Source organism: Etheostoma cragini, chromosome 24, assembly GCF_013103735.1.
Source record: "Etheostoma cragini isolate CJK2018 chromosome 24, CSU_Ecrag_1.0, whole genome shotgun sequence".
Taxonomy (NCBI): domain Eukaryota; kingdom Metazoa; phylum Chordata; class Actinopteri; order Perciformes; family Percidae; genus Etheostoma; species Etheostoma cragini.
The window spans coordinates 976,876-998,535 of record NC_048430.1 but is presented as its reverse complement, the minus strand read 5'-3'; the positions used below and the strand labels follow the sequence as shown (position 1 = coordinate 998,535).

Here is a 21,660-nt window from a genome sequence, read left to right as displayed (position 1 = left end):
AACCAAAGTGGTTCCATGTGAGAGATGGAAGTGAAGTCTGGGAAAGACAGGGATAGACACCCTGAACACCCCTTCCCTTTTACTCCCCCTCCTTCCCTACTCCAAACCACCTTACAGAGTCCCATCACTGTGGTCACCAGCATCGCTGGGGTGCTGGTCCGACCCGTTTAACACACGCTTCCTTCCACTCCATTATGTTCTGTTTGTATATGATTGAGGACTATGAACCCATTGAGGGCCCTTAGACCCTTAGGAAGCAGTCTAATCAAATCAGTCTAAACTCAAACTTGAAATTGTAACATCAACCCTTTCTATGACAACTCTACATGCTGAGGAAGATTGTGTGATACAATCAAAAGCTCCAGGAAGGTTTCAGCTATTTTCAGCTGCTTTTAAAGATGGGTCAACTTATTACAATACTTGGACTAAACCAAATCTGTACATTATTGTATTATGGTATTTTAATTCATTTTATTTTACCTAAAGGCAATTTCTTTCTTTAAATTGAAATTATGTTAAATTCATGTATTTGGCTAGTTTGAAGCACTTTAAATAGCTTTGTGTGTTTTCTATTCTGAGCTTTGTCTTATTTTGTGTCCATGTTTTTATTCCACTCTGTTCTACATTCACTTGCGTTCTTTGGTCCTGTTTTCTTTTCTACCCTTTACTTTTTCGTCATTCCCAGGACTAATACATTTTCATCTGCCCCGTTCTATTCTGCTCTTCTCTACTTTTTCCTTTCTCGGCTGTTCTGTTCTTTTATTTCTTTCCATCCTCTGCTGTCAATCTGTTCTGCACTTTCCTTCTCATGTGTTTTTTCTCTTGTTTCATCTTTAAAGTCTATTTATGTCTTCATGCACTTTGCTCTCTGCATTGTGTGCTGTTCTGTGTTATTCAAACCTTTTCTATGGTAAAGTTCTTTCTTTTCTATTTTATTCTAATTCTGTGCCCCCTTTTTTTAGTCTAACAAGACTGTGCACTTCTATTAGATTCAGTCACAGTCAGCTCTGTTCTGACTGTTTTCTGCATTAATATGAAACCCTCCCCGACTGCCTGGTGAACCTGCTGGTGCAGCAGCAGATCCAGTCTGTTCAGGTACTTTTCTCCCCCGTGGAGCCGCTCTGAGGGGGAGGCGGCCTAATATCTGCAGACATCTATGGCCGCCACCCAATCTGTTGCACGCTCCATTCATTTCACGCACTGCCAGAAGTGCTTTGTAATTATCCTGATATTGATGAAGGCTGATTCCAGCAGGTAATTGCCGGCAGTTCAGCTGTTTTTACGCATCTCAGCAAAATGTCTCTATCCATTACCACTTGCAAATTAATTTCCACTCAATGGCCATACTTGTTGATAATCTACAAGTGTGTGTGTGTGTGTTTGTGTGTGTGTGTGTGTGTGTGTGTGTGTGTGTGTGTGTAGGGGGATGAGTAACCCCTGAACCATAGCATATAACTTGGTTTACCTCACACAAAGATAACTGTGGGTGTTAGCTTGACTCTGCACAGTGGACCGTAGCCCACTGCATACATGTGCTGCAGTGTTACTCCATGTGCAATTACTGTTTACTGAATTAATTGTAGCAGTGGCAGCACTCTACTATAGTAACAACATGGTAGCATTAGAAATTATAACATTATATTATTACACTATAGCAGAAGAATTCAAGTAGAATGGAAATAAAAATGGGAATAGAAATTGGAATAAGAAAGGGAATGATGGAATGAATAGACATGGGGAAAAAGGAATGCAATGTAAAAGAAATGGAAGTAGAGAGAGCAATAAGAGTAGAAATGGGAAGAGAAACGCAAATGAAAATGGAAAAAAAAGAGTAGTAATGAATATCAACAATAAAGAAATGGGAATGTTAAAAGGAATACACATAAATGTGAATAGAAAAAGAAATGCAAACAATGATAAATAGGAATAGAAATAGATACAGGAATGACGTGACATTAAATAGATTTTAAATCCTATTTGCCTGTCCCACCAACTCATGAAGGCACCAAGGTCATGCATATATCAGTGGATGTATCTGCAGAGATGTAGAGCAGCTGGGACATTAGCAGAAGGGGTAACACCTGAGGAAATGAACCCCATGTCAGAGTTTGTGTCTTTCTCTGACCTGCAGAGAGGATGGACCCCTAAAACTGACAGGCAGGACAACCCTCAACCACTGACAGGAACACTACCATTCCTTTTTATGACAACAGACACTAACCACAACTTTTACACAAATGAAAAGCCCAATTCCTCTTTTGATAATGTATTCTGATGAAAATATGATTCATAAAAGAGTATGTTTATAGATGTTGTGTACTGCAAGATCAACACGTGGTTCATAAAGATATGTAACTAAATACACTAAAGATGGTATAAATGACCACTTAGACTTAAGTACACCATTTCTACATCCTGCTGTGATGTATTGTGGCGTATTGGAGATCCCTCACAGCACCATGGGTAAATAAATACGCTTTAAAAGAGTAAATGAGCTTGAGCAAAGTGGCCCTTTGAGTCCCCATGTTTGTGGAGCAACCATAATGGATTCTTTAGAGCCGTGAACGGTTTATAGGCATGACAGTCATGTTTCGGCACGATGGGCTTATCCCTACGCAAGGCGCTAAGGATATTAGGGAATCAGCGTAAAGCAGCATGGAAATGATGACTGGAGCAAAGCCTTAGCTCGTTGGTATTATAAGCCTTCAATTCTCCAGCTCTCCATCCTTGGGAAAGAGGGGGAAGGAGCGGACTTGGCACAGCTCCCCAGTGCAATATCCTCTTTTACTTCTTGCTCCATCTCTGTTTTCGCCAGACAATTAAAAGAATGTCACTCAATCTGTGGATGGGGCAAATTGAGAGGAGGTCAATGTCACCTATTGTGGTGTTTCCTTTTTCAAGACGGTGCTGGAATCGCTGTTGTCCATATGGAGATCTGATGGAAGAGTTGGATGAGAGCCAGCTCTCTAATGCCTGCCGCTGAGGTACAGCCTCGTATAAAGCATTGATGCCAAGCATGAAAACAGACGCCCGTAAGGTTCCCTAAATTAAATCCTGTTACTTTCGCGTCATAGCACTGTTTTCAGTGCAAGTTCATCATTTTCACAGCAACTGTCAATGTTTGGTTCACATTAACAAGATGAAGCCTTTCATTAACTAAAAAGTGGAAAACATTCTGCAGTTTGCAGATCACAGTGTCAATCCACTAAGGCTGCACAATATATTGTTTTTTTTAAATAACCACACGCACAATAAACACATCACAAAAGGCTGTGACATATTGCAAAAGACACTCACGTTTTTTGGTGTTAGTTGAAAGAAAACATCAGTAGACAACTGCCCTTTAAAATGTAACTGTCATTCTTTTTTTAATGTTGCCTTTTATTTTCAATTGAATCTTCCATTAGTTCAATAAAGGAATGTTGAAAATGATTTCCTTTCATTTGTTTAGAATTCAACAAGCAATTTGTTGTATTTTAGCAGAACACACTTTAATTTCTGTTTATTTACTGCAAGTGATATTGTTATTGCAATATTCAATGTTATTGCATATTGCATGTTTTCTTCAAATCGTGCTGCTCTACAAGCTACAACAGTAAGTTGCATCCAAGCCCATGGTGTGCTCACCAAACGAATATCTCCACCCTATCCACTCACGGTGGCTCGCCTGTCAGAGACGGGCCACAGCAGAAGGATGATTAATGTCCCACCTCTCACCCCCCACTGTAAATTAGAGAGCATGGGTCGAAACTATTTTTCTTGGTGAGCAGCACGCTTGTGGCTAAAACACGGGGCAAACACTGTTTATCATCTGCCTGACGACAGCCCTCCTCGGGGCAAATTAACCACGCGGCCATATCGACTGGCACGGGCCGGGAGTCAGTGCCCCTTCACTTTGATTAATCTGCCTGTGTTCCTGTTCCAACTCTATCAAAGTAATCTAAGTGAAGACACACAGCATTGATCAGTAAACACAGCATACTGTGCAGAATACACACTGAGAGGGGAGGAGGCCTCAATTACAGGAGTTTCTCCTCAAGTTTTGACAAAGAAAGATCTATTTGCATGAATTATAATTGGCAAACATATATTTAATTTTAAATTAACTACAATTCAAAAGGAGCTGATTTGGAGATACAGTGTAGGTTAGCTCACAACTGACAGCGTACGTAGCTCAGTGTTCATTGTTTCAGGAAGATCTAACTTTTAATCAGTGCACCCCTAAATCAGTTCAGCTGTTACCCTCATAAATGGACTTTTTGCTGTCTAATCAAAGCTCTCTTCCTAAATGGAATCAGCTGGTGGAGGCGGTCATCTTCCTGCTTTACCAATCAGAATTGTACACAAATTGCAAGGGCCAATCACAGAGTCACAACCCTGCTTTTAAAAATCTGTTTCTCCCTGTTGTTGCAGGCAAAGAGTGCAACCATGACCGGTCCGGAGCCTCCTTCGGTCTGGTCTTTGGGCTTCTTCGTCCCCACCACCGGTGTCTAGATTCCATCTGGGGGATATAGATGTACTAAATATTCGTATGGAGTCTAATCGCCAAAAACTTTGTACATTTTATTGAGCTGTACAATAAACTTCATTTGCATATCAGCAAACATGTCTCTTGTGATTTAATTCATTTCAGATGTTATAAAATTCAGTGTTATAGGGTATAAAGATACCTTTACAAGACACAGGATAGTGTTTTTACATATGTGATTCAAAGGGATAAAGAAGTCAAAGAGATCTCCACTAGAAAATACCCTAATTCTGCAGGAATTAGAAAGCCTACTTAGACAACAAAAACACCTGGACAGTTTTATGATTTAGCCAGTTCTGAGCTTATTCTTATTCTTAAAAGTCACTTATCTCTGAATAATGCGATATCAATTAAACAGTCAAAATACTTTAGTTTGATGATCTTGTTGTGCACATTTTTGATAGTAAAACAGTGAAAGTAATTAATTTAGTAATTTTTAACCTGCACACAAATACGTTTTAAGTAGTTTTAGCATTCAAGATGTAGCCAATGATTGGAGTTGACTCACAACCTCAAAAGAAAAGGACATGAGGAATAGTTTAAGTAAAGATTTAGCTTTTGACTGCACCATTTGGTCAGCATGTTTTGAATTTCCATAAACATGCTGAACAACACACGTTTTCAATGAGCGGTGACATTGGGATGCGTTGTGGTCTGATAATTTAAAAAAGCTGTTTAATAAGCAGCCTTTGGAAGTTAATACACACAATACTTTTATAACGTTCTGTCCTTTACCCCTATTCTATTTCCTCATTTGTCTTTTGAGGCAGATCGTGTGGCTTGTTAGATTATCCTGCTTTTCTTTTTTTTTTTCTTTTTTTTACTGTTTCTTCTCTCTTTGTTTTTGATTTTTAAAAGAGGTTTTATAAAGAATAATGATCTTAAAAACACCTTCAAGCCCCTGACCATATCGTGGCATAACTTGTGTAAAAACTTAGGTTTATGATAGTGTGGGTTTGGAAGTAATTTTTTTATTTTGGTGCATTTTGTATTACATGAATAATAACAGTTTTAATGAATCAATAAAAAAAAGAGTTACTAGGTTGTGAAAAATGATTGCCTCGAGAATTCTGGCTATAATTTCAAAATATTTGTTTTAATTTGTATTTTACAATTCATGACACATTCATGTCTGTGACGTCGGAGAACTTCCGCCGTCGACGTCATCGTCGTCAGTAATCATGGCGGCGTCCTGTGTGCGAACCGTGGGATCGATTTTCGGTAAATGTGGGACTTGCAGCTCGAGTTTAAACACAGTCACGTCGCAGTTAAGCCGACAGGTAACGTGCGATTTTCACTTCGATAAAATAACAAGAAATATGTGTTAAACCAACGTGAACACATGGAAATTGACCACAACGCACACACGCTGACGTCCTTGACTTAGCATCCTCCTGCAGCTTCTGCTAGCCGAAGCTGCTTGACGGATAAGAGAAATAACAGCCGACCAACGTTGCAGTTAGCTTTATCATGGTGCTATGGACTTTAAATAATCATCATTTGAATAAGTGAACTCTTAGTGAAGTTCGGCTGGATGCTGTCCCACATATTTAGCATAAAAGCATAGTTTTGGTGATGTAACATATATATTTTCTAACAGCTCCAGCTGTCCTCCTCCCCAGGTCCTGAGCAGGCAGATATGCCTGAGCTCTGCCCTCCACAGGAAGAACCTGGCGGCTGCAGGACCAGAGAAGTTCACCATGGAGTTCATCCAGAAGCAGGTGGAGGAGTTCAACATCGGGAAACGGCACCTGGCAAACATGATGGGAGAAGACCCCGAGAACTTCTCCCAGGAGGACGTAGATGTAAGAGATGAAGGCGTTGGGCTTTACATGTCTTTCACGTGTCCACTGGCTTGGCTGCCTTCAGTTTGAGGGATAAGTGGCTTCTGTAGAAATTAAGAAGTTTTTAAGAATATAGAACTTATTTTAAATCAACAGTAAAGTCAACTAAAGAGATCCGTAAGTGAGGCTGCTAAAATAACATATATATATATATATATATATATATATATATATATATATATATATATATATATGGGTAAAATGCACGTTTAGGGTTGGGCTGTTTTGGGAGGACATACACAAGGATACTTGAGGGAATCTAAAGACACATACAACTGTTTTTAGGGAATAGACAGTTGGGCGAGACAGATCCAGGAACTCTAGATTACTAATATTGTACAATTTGTTATACTATATTGAATATTGTTTTGGTTCAGACAGCCGTGCATCATTTTTTTGTGATCACAAAACATCAAAAGAACTCAACAGAGAATGACATCCACAGCTTATAAAGGATATATGCAGAAAAACCTTGCATAATTTAATCCTTCTTGGGTTTCAGTGATTTGTAGCTTTATCAGCAATATTTGTTTTGTTTTTGATTTTAGGTGTTAACATGGGCAAATTGAAAAAGCAATAGTACTAACACTTTAAGTGATATAAATATATATTTAATGGAAAAGGCAGGCATAACTAAGTCTTTCTTATTGTCAACAAATTCCATGAAAAGACCAAAACTAACCCAACCATTGTTGTCCAAAAACTATCAATGAATCATGCTGTGTCACTGGGTGACATGCTGAGGGTGAACACACACACACACACACACACACACACACACACACACACACACACACACACACACACAGTAGTTTATTTTGATCATTTGTACACGTCCTGCTGCTGAAAATACTCAGAAAGCACCACATGTGGATTGATCCGCCGCTGGAAATACTCCCCAAGAAATGCCCTCTTTACTCCTGTTTGAGTAAAACTTCCAAATACAGCCGTGTCCTGCTGTTTTAGGCTTTTTAAAATATATATCTGTGGCTTATTTATATTTACCACAGTGACCAATGGGACAGGATGGGGGTGTTAGGCAGTATTTAGACATTGTTAGTCTTTTCATGAAAAATATTGTCAATGATAAACACGTTTTATGGTGAGCAGGATTTGTTGCTATTGTGTAATTAGAGATGTGCCAAAAGTCTGACAGAGCCCATAGTTTGCTGTGCTCCTGAGCAGTTGATGTTGACAGGTAAAACTTTTCAATTTTCAGTCCCAGATAAACATGTCGACTCTTCTTTTTGGACAGTCAGACGGATGGCCCACCCCCAGATAGCGTCCTCCTCTCAGGAGACCGAGTCTAAAAGCCACAAGTAGTTATAGCATTTTAAACAATGGCTGGAGAGGGGTTGTGTTTCAAAGCTCTGTGGTCTCTTCACATCATCATCTTGATTAGCAATCGGTGCTCCAGCAGCAGCCAGCAGGTGGGGCCACCTCTGGCTAATCTGCTGCATCAGAGATATTAGCAACGCCCTCAAACACACACCCGCATGCTTATTGCAGATTTTGGCAAACACATAAGCTCTCAGTGCTCCAACCGTTTAGCGTGATTTCTCCCTTTCCCTCATCCAGTCCCCAGCGTCCCTCACAAGTAATGAAGAGAGCTGTTAGCGCCAGGCTGTGAAAGCCAAAGTGACGGCTAGCAGCCCAAAGCTCGATGTGTGGGGGGAGAAGGGGAACATTTGGGAGGACTGGAGAGGTGCTGAGAGAGGCACCTGATAAATCCCTCAGCCCCAGGTTTAGAGTCCAGACTCTTCAGGTGTGACGGTGATAAAGACCCAGGAAAACTCAAGAGACCGACCCCAGACCCATAAATATCTCTTATGACTGGAATATATTAGAAAACAAAAATTGAGCCTTTTGAAAAAAGAAAAATTGAATATTAAAAGACCCAATGGTGGGACTGCTAGTACCCAGTGATTAGCTTGAGCCAAAGTAAGACTTCCAATCAGCTTTCTTTCAAAAACCATTGTGCAGAAATAAATAAATCAAGAACAATTTTGATGATTGATTAATTGTTTACGTCCTTTCTGTTCAATGTCATTGTAAATGACAAATCTTTTGGGTTTTAAACTAGGGCTGCACAATCAATCCCAGTTTTATTGAAATTGCAATATGGGGTGCAGTATTAGTTAAAGGTCAAATATGGGTCAAACTATTCTGAAATAAACTGTGGTGGTGCTGCAGAGACGTCCCGGGCTACGCGTCGTATCCATCAGACTAAAGAAAACCGATCCTACAACAACTGGTACAGATCAAAAATCACACTCTACTCATTTAAATATTTCTAGTTTTTATATTTTTCAAAGAAAATGAGAATGATGATACAAAAGTTATTGTTTTCTCTACTGCTGTGAATCATGTCACAATATCAGTTAAAATAATCGCAATTAGGTACTTTCCTCATATCGTGCAGTCCTATTTTGGACTGCTGGTCAAAACTAAACAGGACATTTCAAGACACCAGCTGGTCTCTATAAAATACTGTAATTTTTTTCACTTTTTTATGACATACTGTAAAGTAAAAAATGAATGAATGGAACCAGTAGTTGACCGAACAGTCGTCAGTGACCCAAATCGTTAGTTGTGTGCTTTTATAAACTCTCTTGGGTCAGACTCAAAGGAGAGAGACTCCTAAATGTACACAGGGATTTAAAGACTGACAGTGGAGCCCCGCTGTGTGAACCCTATTTATTTGTTCATTTCAATATCCGCTCACTTTGAACTCGGCACCTGCCCTCTGGGATTTGGGTGTGCACGCATACTCCTACCTGCAGCTAAATAGTGTAATCAGTCAGTTGACTATTACTGACAATATTAATTAATCGTTCTGTTTGTAAAATGTCAGAAAATAGACAAACCAAACATGTCTGTCTTGATTTCCCAGAGCCAAAGGTGAAACCAATTGTTTTCTCTTAATTTGATCTGATTTTATAAGTATTGACTCATTTTTTCATAAGTCAATCTAGAAAAAAATAATTTTTCTTGATCATTCATCATGCAAAAATAGGATTTTCTGCTTGTCTGTCTTGCTCTGTTGATCAGGCAATAATCGACTAATCATTTCAGCACTTCTGGAAAGAATTATTGTAGTTTTGTAGCATTTTAAAAAGCTCTTTAGGCCGTCTAGCTAGATTTTTGGCGCTGGCCTGTTGAGGCTTTGTGTCCCACCGACTCTGGGCTTGTTCAGTAGTGAGCAATCTCAACACTCAGTATTGAGTATCAGGATTGATTTCACCATGTCGTCGAAATTGGTAAAGATTGGACACCCTCCTGAGATGTGGCGCTGCTCGGTGTCTACGGGGACGGTTGGACTCGTCCTGCCTCTGTCACTCCGTCTCTGCTCCCTCTGGGATCTCTGTCACACTGTGCTGAGGCTCGGGGGACACACAGGTGTGTCTTCATCTGTTCCCTGCGTCTCTCTGCCTGTCTTTTCCTTTTCCTCTTTTACTTTTTATCCTGTAACTTCTCTTCCTGTCTCTCCCACATTTTCTCACACACACACACACACACTCACACACTCACACACTTCTCTCGACCAGCCCTTTTTCTCCTGCTTTCCGTCGTTTTGACAACCTTAAAGGCAGCAACCTGCTCCCTCCGTGCAGCACCTGCTGCCTCACTAATTGAACCGACAGAGAGGAGGAAAAGGAGTGGAGAGATGGCGGGATGGAGGAAGAGAGAGATGAACAGACTGTCTCGATAAGTATGGCGGGGCCAGCACACTTTCTGTCTCCCTCTCTTCTCTCTCACACACACAAACTTACAGTGCCATCTGTAGCCCTGCAAATAACACACACACACACACACACACAGAGCAGGGGATGAACTTGGAGTGAACTGTTGGTTGTCCACCGTGTCCTCTGCTCACTGTCACCCAGGCCAGAAACTTGTGCCTTTTTCTGCTTGTTTTCTCCTCTAACTCTACAGCAACACACAATCCCAAACAAACACACACACATTCACTCACAAACACACACATACTCACGCTCGCCTTTCCTTGAACCCGCAAGCAGCTTGCGTGCCTCTTCTTCTGTCACTTTCACTGTCTGTTGGTGTGACCTCTGCTGTTTGGACATGTCAGCGTTGTCATGATGCCGTCTCCCTTGCTGTTGTTTATTCTTCTCCTTTCTCACCCACAGAGGAGTATAGCCTACCTCTTCCCCTCCGGCCTGTTTGAGAAGAAAGCCCGGCCCCTAATGAAGGTACAGTACGTCTGTGTGGGTTAGACTCGTATAAACTTTACTACCATGGGAATGACTCACATGAAACTTGAAAAGCTGTTAATTCTTAGTTTCTAATGATATGAAGTCCTGTCAAACAGATAGTACTTTTACTGGCTGGTGTAACCTGAGTGACATTCAGCAGCTTTCTCATATCATGTTGTTTTCATCATTCATGTCATTTATGTCCAGTTAAAATCTTTTTCTTTTTTTTTCAAACTACTGACATGTTTGTTTGTGTGGAAACACAGGCGCGCAAAAGAGGCCCAATGTAGCCTAATATGCATGTTTTTAGTTGGCACAGCTACATAAACAAATTTCCGCACACAGGAAGACGGATGTTACAATATTTCAAATTTATTTTAATCACAACAACCATCCTTTGCATCAAATGAAACAAACCCATTAGCTACCGACATAATAAGTTTTAAACTTGCCTAATCCCGCTGCTGAGCCCGAGCCCGGCCCGAACAGGAACATCATTTCTAAATATCTGTCCGAACTCGGCCTCGGGTCGTCATCCATCCTCTAAAATAGATGAATGCTGGATATTAAATAGATGATACATTTCATAAATATTTGGGATGTCATGACCTAAAATGACATACATTTACATGCTTAAAGAAAGCTAAATATTTGAGTTGTTTTCTCTTTAGATAATCCCAGGCTAAAAATGTGTATAATAACTCTCGATAATCTGTTTTTATTTCCAGCATCCAGAGGAGATATTTCCAAGGCAGAGAGGTATGTAATCTGTGCACTTGAATACTTTATTTTTTATTATTATTATAAATGTTTATTGAATACTGAGTATTGTGTAAACTGATTTTCTGTCCTGTCTTTAAAGCCATCCAGTGGGGAGCAGACGGGCGGCCGTTCCACTTCCTGTTTTACACCGGCAAACAGTCCTACTACTCCCTGATGCATGTGAGTACCGCAGCACTGTCAGGGTTTTATTGGAGGAGGTAAATCTTCATCCAGCTCAAGTCCCTGGTTCTTCCTCACCTGCCCCCCCCCCTCAGGTTGTATGCTATTCAGACAGAGTTGGGAGAAGGCTGTGCAGTCCCTGAGGAGATTCAGCGTTAGATCCTCTTTTCCACACGGAGAGCTGCAGCTGAATAGAGGGGAGGTGAAAGAGAGGTGGGGGATTAGAGGAGGTGTGGTGGAGGCGTCAATGGTAGTCCAGTTAAAAGGCTGATTCTCTCAGGAATACCTGCATCTACGTACATGTGCTCCAGAGGCGGTCAACAGTGAGCTGAGATAGTTTAATATTCCAAAATCAAGCATGACTGACAATATTATGGGCCAATTTAAGGAGAACCTCGCCAGGCAGGACCAAAACTAACGGCATCGCTTGTGCAGGAAGATGTATTTTAAATGTTTTAGTATCTCTAATAGACCAACCAATACCAAATGCTTGAGGTTTATACACTGCAGACATTTTTAATTAAATTATTTTTAATAACAATATATCAACTGTAACATCTGGACACAGATCATTATCTTTTCTTTTTTATTGTGATAAAGGTACATACAATACATACATGAGAGGTAAATGGAAAAAAGGGTAAAAGAAAGGAATGAGGACGCTGATTGGAGAAAGGGGTTATTTGTAAGATTGCATTGTACAGTCTCTAGTGCTTTAAAACAAAAAGAACCAACAGAGGGCACCAAAATGTCAGGCAACACTGGACAACCTCTTACAGTGTTGAACATTTAAAGGTCCAATGTGTGGGAATATCTCCCATCTAGTGTTGAGATCAGAAGTCGCAATCAACTCTCTCGCGCCACAAAGTTCAAAGTACGTATTGCAGCTGCTGTGGCCTCCACGCTTCTAAAAGCCGGTCTCTTGCTCTATCAATTTCCTTTTTTCTTTATCTGGGCGAAGAAGCAGACTTCTCTTCCTGAAATTTGGATTTTGAATACGTGTTGTCCTCCATGTTCCCTTCTTCTAATTTAGCAGACTAGCAGCTGTGAGTTGATCATGTGACAGCGAGAACGTGAAAGGCGGAGCAGTACGTCCTGTATGTCCCTCACCGGCTAACGTATTTTAAGATGGAGCATGAATATGGAGCGTCTACACCACTTAATACTATTGTAAAATTTAAAGCCATTACCAATACTTGAAATTGATGGCGATGGTAAATATTCATAAAAGAAAGAACGAGTTTGAGAATGGGCAACACTGACATTGATAATGAACAACTAAACACGTTACACACTGGACCTTTTAAGGTTGTTTAATTTAGCTATTTGAATGTATAAAAATAAGAAATGAAAAAGGGATTGAACAGAAAATTAATTTAAGGTCCCAAAACCTTTTATAGTTCCATTTATAAACACATTCAGTGAGGTTTCCGGTGAGATGGAGAAAAATAAACCGTGTACAGTGTGTTTTGGTTTCCATATTTAAAATTGGGTTTGAGGTGTGGCACGTCTGGCTTGTCAGGCTTTGTCCCGCCACGGGGAGCAACTCCTCCATGGGGGATTTTGGGGGGAGACAGGGTGGGGCAGAGAGGGTCCTTGACGGGAGGAGGAGGAAGAGAAGGAAGCTGCTACACCACTCACCTCTGAGCAGACCTCCTTCTCTATCTTCCGCGTCCTCCTCCACCTTTTGTTGTCTCCACACGTCCAACTGTTCCCTTCCCGTCTAATGCTCACCTTGTTTAAAGACGTTTCACGGATGAGAGGCGTGTGTCTGTTTCTATAACACACAGAGGTGTGATTTCTGAATATTGGGCCAAGCTCACACTTCTTACACACACACACACACACACACAGCTTTGCCCTGCAGCAGCAATCTGCACCCCCTGCTGTTGGTTTAAATAGGTATGTCAGACATGTCTGAGAGCTCGTGCTGCCTGTCGGCATGATCGCAGGCTCAATAACTCCTTTTTACCCTTGTGTTTTTTTCCTCTTCTTCCACTGTCCTTTTCTTAATTCCTTCCCATCTTGTGTCCATTTCCACAACACCCCCCCCCCCGCCCCTCAGGAGTGTTGCCAGGAGGGGGCAGTGGCGTGAAAAGCAGCCTTCCTGCTCGGCTGCTCTCCTCTGGCTGTTGTTGGGCTCAGCCAGCGTGGCACATTAACCTGCTCACTGCTCCACTGAGCCCTTTATGGCCATAACCCTGGGGAACCTGCACACACACACACACCTTCCCCCTTCACTTTAACCCCGTCTACACCTGCACACCGAATAAACACAGTCAGGAGGAGATATCGTACCAGAGAGCTTCTTCATTGTTGCCTTTTGGTTGAATTTAAATGTGCCTTTCACCGCCTTAGACTTGAAGGCCTGTCTGTGCATATAAAGCCCACTTATTGAATAGAAAGAGTGGAGCTAGCTGTCGGGCTCTGTAACAACGTTGACTTAAATGAATCCAGATACTGGCCTCTCTTCTTTTTCATCTGGCCAATCCATGCAAATTATTCCTCGACATTGTCGGTCCCAGTGTTTGCAAACGTGTAACGTAAGCCCCCCTCCTCTCCTCCTGACTCTTCTTTTTTCAGATTTTCTATTACTTTTTTTTTTGCAAAGAAAATTGGATTTTGCTTTTTTTGCACACCCCTCCCTCCTGCCCCTCTGTTGCTGGTCGGAGTGGCAGCGGATTAGCCACACTCTATCAAGAAGGAATTAAACAAACATCTGGTGAATAATTGACGGGGAAATGAGTTCTCAACCAGGCACTGGGTGGCTGAGGTGGGGGTGCCTGCCTCGGGGACGTGACCGGCATGCCCACCCTCGGTCCGTCTGTCTCCTTGACACGCTCCCCCTCGGGTTATTCCCAGTGCGGGACTCATCTAATGACAAGTGAGCCCCGAAACTGTCCCGTCATTTATTTAGTTTCATGTTTTTTTGCTTTTCCAGCGTTGCTTCAGGCCAAAAACAGACACAGGTGTCTGGGTCAATTTAGTCTAGAAACTGTGAACCCAATAAATGGATGAACTTTTTATTATGTCATATGTTACGCCATACAAGATGCCATAAAACAAATCCAGATGATTCTCCATATTTAAACAATACTGTACTACAAGGGCAAATAAGACCAACTTTAATAGTCAAGTGTCTGGAACTTCAGCATCTGCACGACAATTAAGTTAATCTCGCACTGGCCCAAAACAATTCTCTGTATAATACTAGAGAAATTGGAATAAATACAAATGGAATAATCCATGTTGCCTTCCTTACAGGCTTTAGAGACTAAGTTAACCGCGAAACAGATGGAAATGAATCATCTGTACACAAGACTGTCAGGATTTTTTTGTCGTGCCATTTCATGGACCTGACACGCTCGGTCAGAAGGCGGGCAGACTCAAGACTAATCTGATGGGTGGAGAGCTAACCCCGAAACGAGGAGTGGGATGAGCTTGACTAGAGTTTCAACATCTGAGGAAAATCTTTTAAACTGACAGTTGTGGATCTGAAATGAATGCTTTATCTGGGTCACATGACACTGCTAACCCCCCCCCCCCAAAAAAAAAAATCCAGGAATTCATTCCAAACTCTAGTTTAATAAAAGACTAATATTGCTTTTACATTTGGAAGACAAGATTGTTAGTTGCAAATATTTAACACAATTGTTCTCTGGGGAATGTATCTGAATGTTGTGTTTTTGGTGCATTTTAGGAAACTTACGGCAAAACCCTGAAGATAGAGAAATACCAAGATCGTCTGAGAACCAAGGGACTCTTCTCCCAGGACGTCAAGCAGATGTAAGTAGGGAACACTGAAAAATATTTAGTCAGTTTAGAGGACTCTTGCACTCTTTACTAATTACTTAAAAATATCTGCTAAATGCTCAACGTTTGACACCAGGGAAACCAAGAAATAATTTGCTTTAACAGTTAACTGATCAGTCTCCCAGCACTTCTTTTGATTTCACTGTAAAGTGTAAATGTCGATGTGTCTGTTGCCATCAGCTCTCTGGGAACAAGCAGGTGGCTAACGAAGGAGGAGCTGGAAGCGTTGCTGGTCGAGACGATCGCCACTCATGATGTAAGGAGTGGATTTCTGTTCTTCTCGTCTTTACATCTTTTTAAAATGATTGTTTTTCACATGCAGCCGGTGGAGTTGTGCAGACTTTGTCACTTTTGTTGTTTTCTTCAGTACGATCGCTTCATCCGGCTGATGGAGCGCCTGTTGTCCATGCCCTACTGCGCCACCGAGCAGGAGTTTGTCCTGCGCTACCGCCGCCAGCTCGAGGCTCTGTCCAGCAAGCAGATGGTGCCGCCGCTGGAGCGAGATGACACGGGTGTGGCCTTCAGCACTGCCGAAGGTACACTTTACTTGCCTGGCTGTCTAATTTACAATTTCCAAACATATTTGGAAGATAAGAGTGCACTTTGAGTGTTTGAGAGATTTTTCCAGGTCCCAGATATGAACTACAAACCCCGAAAATGTAACTTTAATCTCAACTTGCCAAGAAATCCAGGTCCAACATTTTTAAGTGCTTACCTCCCTGCTGCAATTTCTGGGCACCAAGGTTCAGTGTTATAACCTTTAAGTTTGTCTTGGACAAATTAGGAAGTAACCGCAACATTAATCCAAAAGACTTGAATAAAGACAAGAATAACCACAACACTAATAAACCAACTGTCAAGACTTAAAGGCAGTGGAACAACTGGTTTATTTTACAGCGAAAAAATGAAATAAAGAAATTGTAAATTAACTAAAAGTAGAAGCTAAAAAAAAGTCAGGGTCTCAAAGGCAAAAGAAACAAACACTTACTACAGACTCATGTAAAAAGACGCAGTACTGACCTCCCTGCAAGCTTCAGATTGCTGGATTGCATGGACACAGATATCTGGACAAATAAACACACCAACACAGAGTAGTGTCTCCTACTTCACCCAGCTCGGCAGGCAGCTCTGTGTCAGAGGAAGGGGCGGGGCTTTGGATCTGGGAGCTTATATGCAGCATCTCTGACGACCTGATGAGGAACAGGTGTGGATGGTCCCGCCACTCAGACCTGCACACAGACACAAGCAGCCCGTCACTGCCTGATGTGAGTCGAGTGCATGTGTGAGTTGCGTATGCGTAGCCTACAAGATGCTAACGAGAGACTTCTGTAATGTCAACACAGTAAAAATGGAGCCACTTTAACCAAGTTGGTTCACTGCTGCTACAAGTTAGCATCAAACACAACATAGGCTGTCAGTTGAATGGTGTTTAGAGCTAACGTTAGCATCAAACAATCATAGGTAGCTACAACATTTTTGAAATGATTCCCATCTTCTGTAGTTTGTAATGACAAAACTTTATTATTTCATGGATTTCACAAATTTCAGTATGACAGTTATGCCCTAAACCGTTTAAATCTGAGCATGCTCGACTCAAATCTGCACTGGACTCACATCGGGGAGGGACACAGCCCTCTTCCAAAAAGATCCCCGAGTAGCGTTAGGAAACGCAACATTCAGCTTTAATCTAAAACATTTGACATCTGTCTGCATAAATATCCAACTAAACCCATTTCTAAGTTTCTTCCTGTGTTGATTCTAATTAATGATAAGAAAATGGAGACAAAGGTGTGTTTGTCCTCTCAGGTCGGAGGAAGACGTCCAACGCCTCCGTGGTTCTCCGAGACTGCGGCTCCGGACGCATCACCATCAACGGCGCGGACTACCTGCACTACTTCCCCATACTGCAAGACAGGTAGGACAGCTGTTGGAGTGCTTCCACTGGGAACAAATAGACGCTTCTCCACATCGCAGGCTCCTGCAGCGTCACTCATACACAGATACCAGATACCACAGATTTTCCTTAAAATGCAAGACCCGACATGTTTTACTTTTCTCCCCTTCAGGAAAAAAGAAAAAATTAAAAAGCAGCTTTTTGCTCTTTACATCATCACCTCGTTTTTTTATTTATCTCCTTGTAGTGAGTTAATTACACAGTTGAGTGGTTGTGGGGGTGTGTGTGTGTGTGTATGTGTGTATATGTGTGTGTGTGTGTATGTGTGTATATGTGTGTGTGTGTGTGTGTGTGTGTGTGTGTGTGTGCCTGTGTGTCCATGTCTGTGTGTGAGAGTGAGTGAATGTCCAGAGCTGGTGTTGTCACGCAGTGTGAGGATGGGCTGTAATTGGAGCAGAGAGGTGACAATTGACTTTGTCAGCAGCCATAGGCTATTCAGCCGAAGACACCATCCATAACACAGTCACTTTCATCTCACACACACACACACACACACACACACACACACACACACAATCTTATCCTTTTCCTGCTGAGTCAGAAGTTAGTCTGTAATATGCAGTGCTGAGATTGTAAATGAAAGCTTTTCATCCTCTGTGCTTGTCTGAAAAGTCATCCAACCAGACATTAAATTAGCTAAGCCTCTCCCGTTTGATACCACTATCTGTTAAATAGCACACACTCTCTGCTCTGCCCATTCAACCCTGCTTCATTCTTCCACCTCTTCTATTATCTCCTGGTCATTTTCTTCCTCTGCTCTTTTCATTCGGCTCTCAGAGAGCAGCTGATGTTCCCGCTTCAGTTCATGGGCATGCTGGGACGCTTCGATCTGCAGAGCACGGTGAGCGGCGGCGGGCGGTCCAGCCAAGCGGGGGCGCTAAGGCTCGCCGTGTCTCGCGCCCTGCTCAGCTTCCTGTCTGAGGGGGAGGTTGAGACCATGAGACAAGGTGGGCAGTTAATGTTAACACTGGGGGGAGCCTTTGGTGCATATGAAATGTTTCTTTCATAACATAATTTCTATGTATCTATGTCCTTGTGTTTTTACTTTTTCTTAATACTTTGAAAACACTTTATAACTTTGTTAAGAAAAGTGCTATACAGAGTTTTTTGTGTTTTTAAGTTACTGTTAATAAGAAGTACTTCCTACCTTCCAAGTAACCACTAGGTTCTGATTCCAACTCGCAGACACTTGAAACCTATTTGTAACATTTGTAATCATCACAATAAGCTTTTAGTTATTTACTTTGGGAACAATTCCCATTGCATGTGAGGTGGCATCAAGCAGCCACTGGTGTGCTTGTTTATGGAAACGTCACGGATCAACATTCTTACTGTTTTAATAAATCCATGTTTGTTAACTGATTTCCTGATTTGATTAAACAAAAGTAGCTGATTAGTACAGCCAAACAGTCAAATCTCAGATGTTGGTGAACACTGAAATCCTATTAAATCAATCACTGATTGGGAAATCAAAATAAAAAACTTGCAATGTTTACAGTCCACTGTCTGTAGTTAATTTCCAGTGTATTTCTTTTTATAAAGAAATGGTAACACAATTACATTTTTCTCCTTGATTTGCAGTGAGGCTTATTTTAGTATCAAAGATAACGCGCATGAAGAAATGGAGAAACTGCATTTATGTTATAAAATGACACAATGACAGACTAAGATGCAGATGGAGATTAACAGAACATTGAAACAAATAATATTAAAAGTAATTTATCCAAAAAGTAACCCAGCCCTTGACATCAAGGTGCACTTTGTCAAATGAGTCCCTCCTCTTCCCATCCTTTCTTATTTGTCTCTTGTTTTTGTTTCCAGCTGGTCTGCTGACCCCCGACCCGAGAGTGAGGGAGAGGAAGAAGCCGGGTCAGGAGGGCGCACGAAAGAAATTCACCTGGAAGAAACGCTGAGGACGAGAACCGCCTCCCCTGAACTTAAATCTGGAACATTCAGACTGACTTATGGTGATAATATTTCCCCCGGTTGAACTATGCCCTGAGGCTGTATCACTTCAGTTGTCCTCAGTTTATTTAAGCTTTTGGAAGAACTGAATCAGAGATGAACAGGCGCCATGTTTCAACATGCAGCATCGCCTCAACACGCTGCAGGGAGCCTCTCCAGCCACCAGGTGGAACTGTGTGTCAAGGAATAAATGATAAAGATGAATGCATAGCAATATAGTACACAATAAATGAGGTTTTATATTTAAACAAATCTTGTTTTCTAGTATTTTCTTTTCTATTTTGCTTGCAAATTTAATACATTTTTAAATGTGTTCTACACTTTTCATCTTTTCACTAAATGTGTCCATGATAAATCTACATGCTGGATTAAATTTCATTACATTTGAACTGGTATAAGCAAAGTTTTGCCTTAATTCTATTATTTTACAATTAAAAATTATCAATTAGATTTTTTAGCAATTAATTGTCCAACCTTTTCAGTGCTTTTCCAAATCTGCTCAAACATATTTTCCATCTCGTGTCATTGCCATCTTCAGCCACAAGATGTCGCCAAACACGTTTAGCAGACATGCTTCTGCTAATTATAACCTAGTTTTATGCAGTTTATGATTATAAACTATCTGTTCAGAACCATTAAGCCATCATGTGGGCGCAAATGTGCTTGAAACCATATCTTAAAATCAGTTCGACTATTTTGAAAAATGAAATGGTTAAAGTTTAGGCTACTTTGTAAAATAAAATCGTAGGCTACTCTTTGGATACTAGCCCATTATTAATACCGCGACAGGTGCAATGTGTACCTGTACTCAGTGCAGTGAGTTAGGGAGGCGGAGGGTGGGGTGTGCTGGAGGGCGGAGTCGTATATAGTCTCACGTTGGGGAACCGTCCAGACATCCAGGCGTACGAGACTGGTTACTACGCTACAGTTACTGAAACTAGTCTGAGGCCGACGGCTGAGCCAGTTCTCCTCTCAGTTGGAGGTGTAGTAGCGGCTGCACTCGCTTTATTTTTTGTGTTCTGGTCCAATGGAGGCGGCGGTACTGAACCACGCGATAATGACGGAGGTAGACTGCAACAGCAACACCTTGAACGCCGAGTTGGAGGTGAAGAAGCTGCAGGAGCTGGTCCGGAAGCTGGAGCGGCAGAATGAGCAGCTGCGGACCCGGGCGAGCTGCTCCGGCGGGCCGCAGGTGCTTCCTCCATCCTCGGCATGCGTCCTCAGCAGCGCCGGGGGATACCGCCTCCCCAGCCCGCTGCCCACCTTGCTGTGTCAGTCGTCCTTGGAGGCATTCATGCCCCCGGAGGAGCCTTTCGACTATTTCCAGCCTCACTCCGGTGGGGATGGAGCGGCTTCTGCTGCGAGGGAGGCGGAGGACGGATCCGAGCCGTCGCTTCTGGACGAGCTGGAACTTTTGGATTTTGATTCTCTGTGCTGCTCAGACGAGTCTGATGAAACATGGTAACTGTTTTAAATGTTCCAACCATTTGTTGCTTTATGCAGTTGAATCATGTCTCCTGCATGCAGAGGCCACATGTGTGCTGTAGCTGCGTCTCCTGTTGAGACAGGAGCATGGTTTTCTCATTGTGTCTGGATGTAACCAGCCAGTCCAGCCTGCTGCAAGACAAAGCCTCTCACCTTGGAGCTGAATTAGCTGAGAAAGAGAGATGGACAACTTGTTATTAGGCCTGTCATAAGGGCTGCACCATGCTGCCATTCTTCCTCTGTGCAGGAGACAAATTCATATCGAAATGTCATTGGCTGAATGCTTAACAGTATTTGCCTTTATTCCCAAAAGATAGTTTAGCCTAACTGTTGCTGCTACTGCTGCCATGTCTTCCAAAAAATCTGCAGGAAAAAAATAACATGTATTGACTACTTTCAGCAACAACAAAAAAATGGCATATGTGAGGTTGTTGCAAAGAGACCAAATCAAAATCAGGAACTCACATTTGGCTGACCATGTTGCATCTTGCAGAGTGAACTGACTATCTCATGCAAATCAACCAATGGGAAGCCAGTTTGTTGACAGTTATAGGGCTGCAACTAACTAAGTTGTTTTCATATGTATCCAATTGATTTTGCTTTTTCAGTTAATCAATACGTTGGCTATTAGAAAGTGGCAACAGCTGTCCCACAATACATCCCTACATTTAAAGGTCCCCTAATACCACATCTGAAGTCTTTCATATAGACCTTAGTGGTCCCCTAATACTGTATCTGAAGTCTCTTTTATATAGACCTTAGTGTTCCCCTAATACTGTATCTGAAGTCTCTTTATATAGACCTTAGTGGTCCCTTATACCATATCTGAAGTCTTTCATATAGGCCTTAGTGGTCCCCTAATACTGTATCTGAAGTCTCTTTATATAGACCTTAGTGGTCCCCTAATACTGTATC

The 21,660-nt window shown here is 41.8% G+C and overlaps 2 protein-coding genes across 6 annotated transcripts in view; both read left to right on the top strand.

Moving 5' to 3' along the window:
* The first annotated feature begins 5,678 nt into the window (after nt 1–5,678).
* mrps9 (mitochondrial ribosomal protein S9) lies at nt 5,679–19,508 on the top strand. The gene is made up of 11 exons (XM_034864511.1): nt 5,679–5,808; nt 6,151–6,333; nt 10,521–10,583; nt 11,315–11,345; nt 11,449–11,528; nt 15,229–15,314; nt 15,522–15,597; nt 15,709–15,877; nt 17,148–17,256; nt 18,073–18,242; nt 19,117–19,508. The coding sequence occupies exons 1-11, from the start codon at nt 5,710–5,712 to the stop codon at nt 19,206–19,208; spliced, it is 1,158 nt and encodes a 385-aa protein (XP_034720402.1). The 5' UTR covers nt 5,679–5,709; the 3' UTR covers nt 19,209–19,508.
* A 655-nt stretch (nt 19,509–20,163) lies between these two features.
* The window catches only part of LOC117939261 (SLAIN motif-containing protein 1-like), a 23,781-nt gene continuing 22,284 nt past the window's right edge, over nt 20,164–21,660 (top strand). For 3 of the 5 annotated variants that reach the window (XR_004655551.1, XM_034864458.1, XM_034864457.1), the window contains exon 1: nt 20,164–20,721. Coding sequence is in view for 4 of the 5 variants with exons in the window: in XM_034864458.1 (XP_034720349.1) it covers nt 20,288–20,721 (434 nt within the window). In the remaining variant the exon portion in view is untranslated. The remainder of the gene's footprint in view (nt 20,722–21,660) is intronic. The other 2 variants (XM_034864459.1, XM_034864460.1) reach the window with 2 other exon arrangements.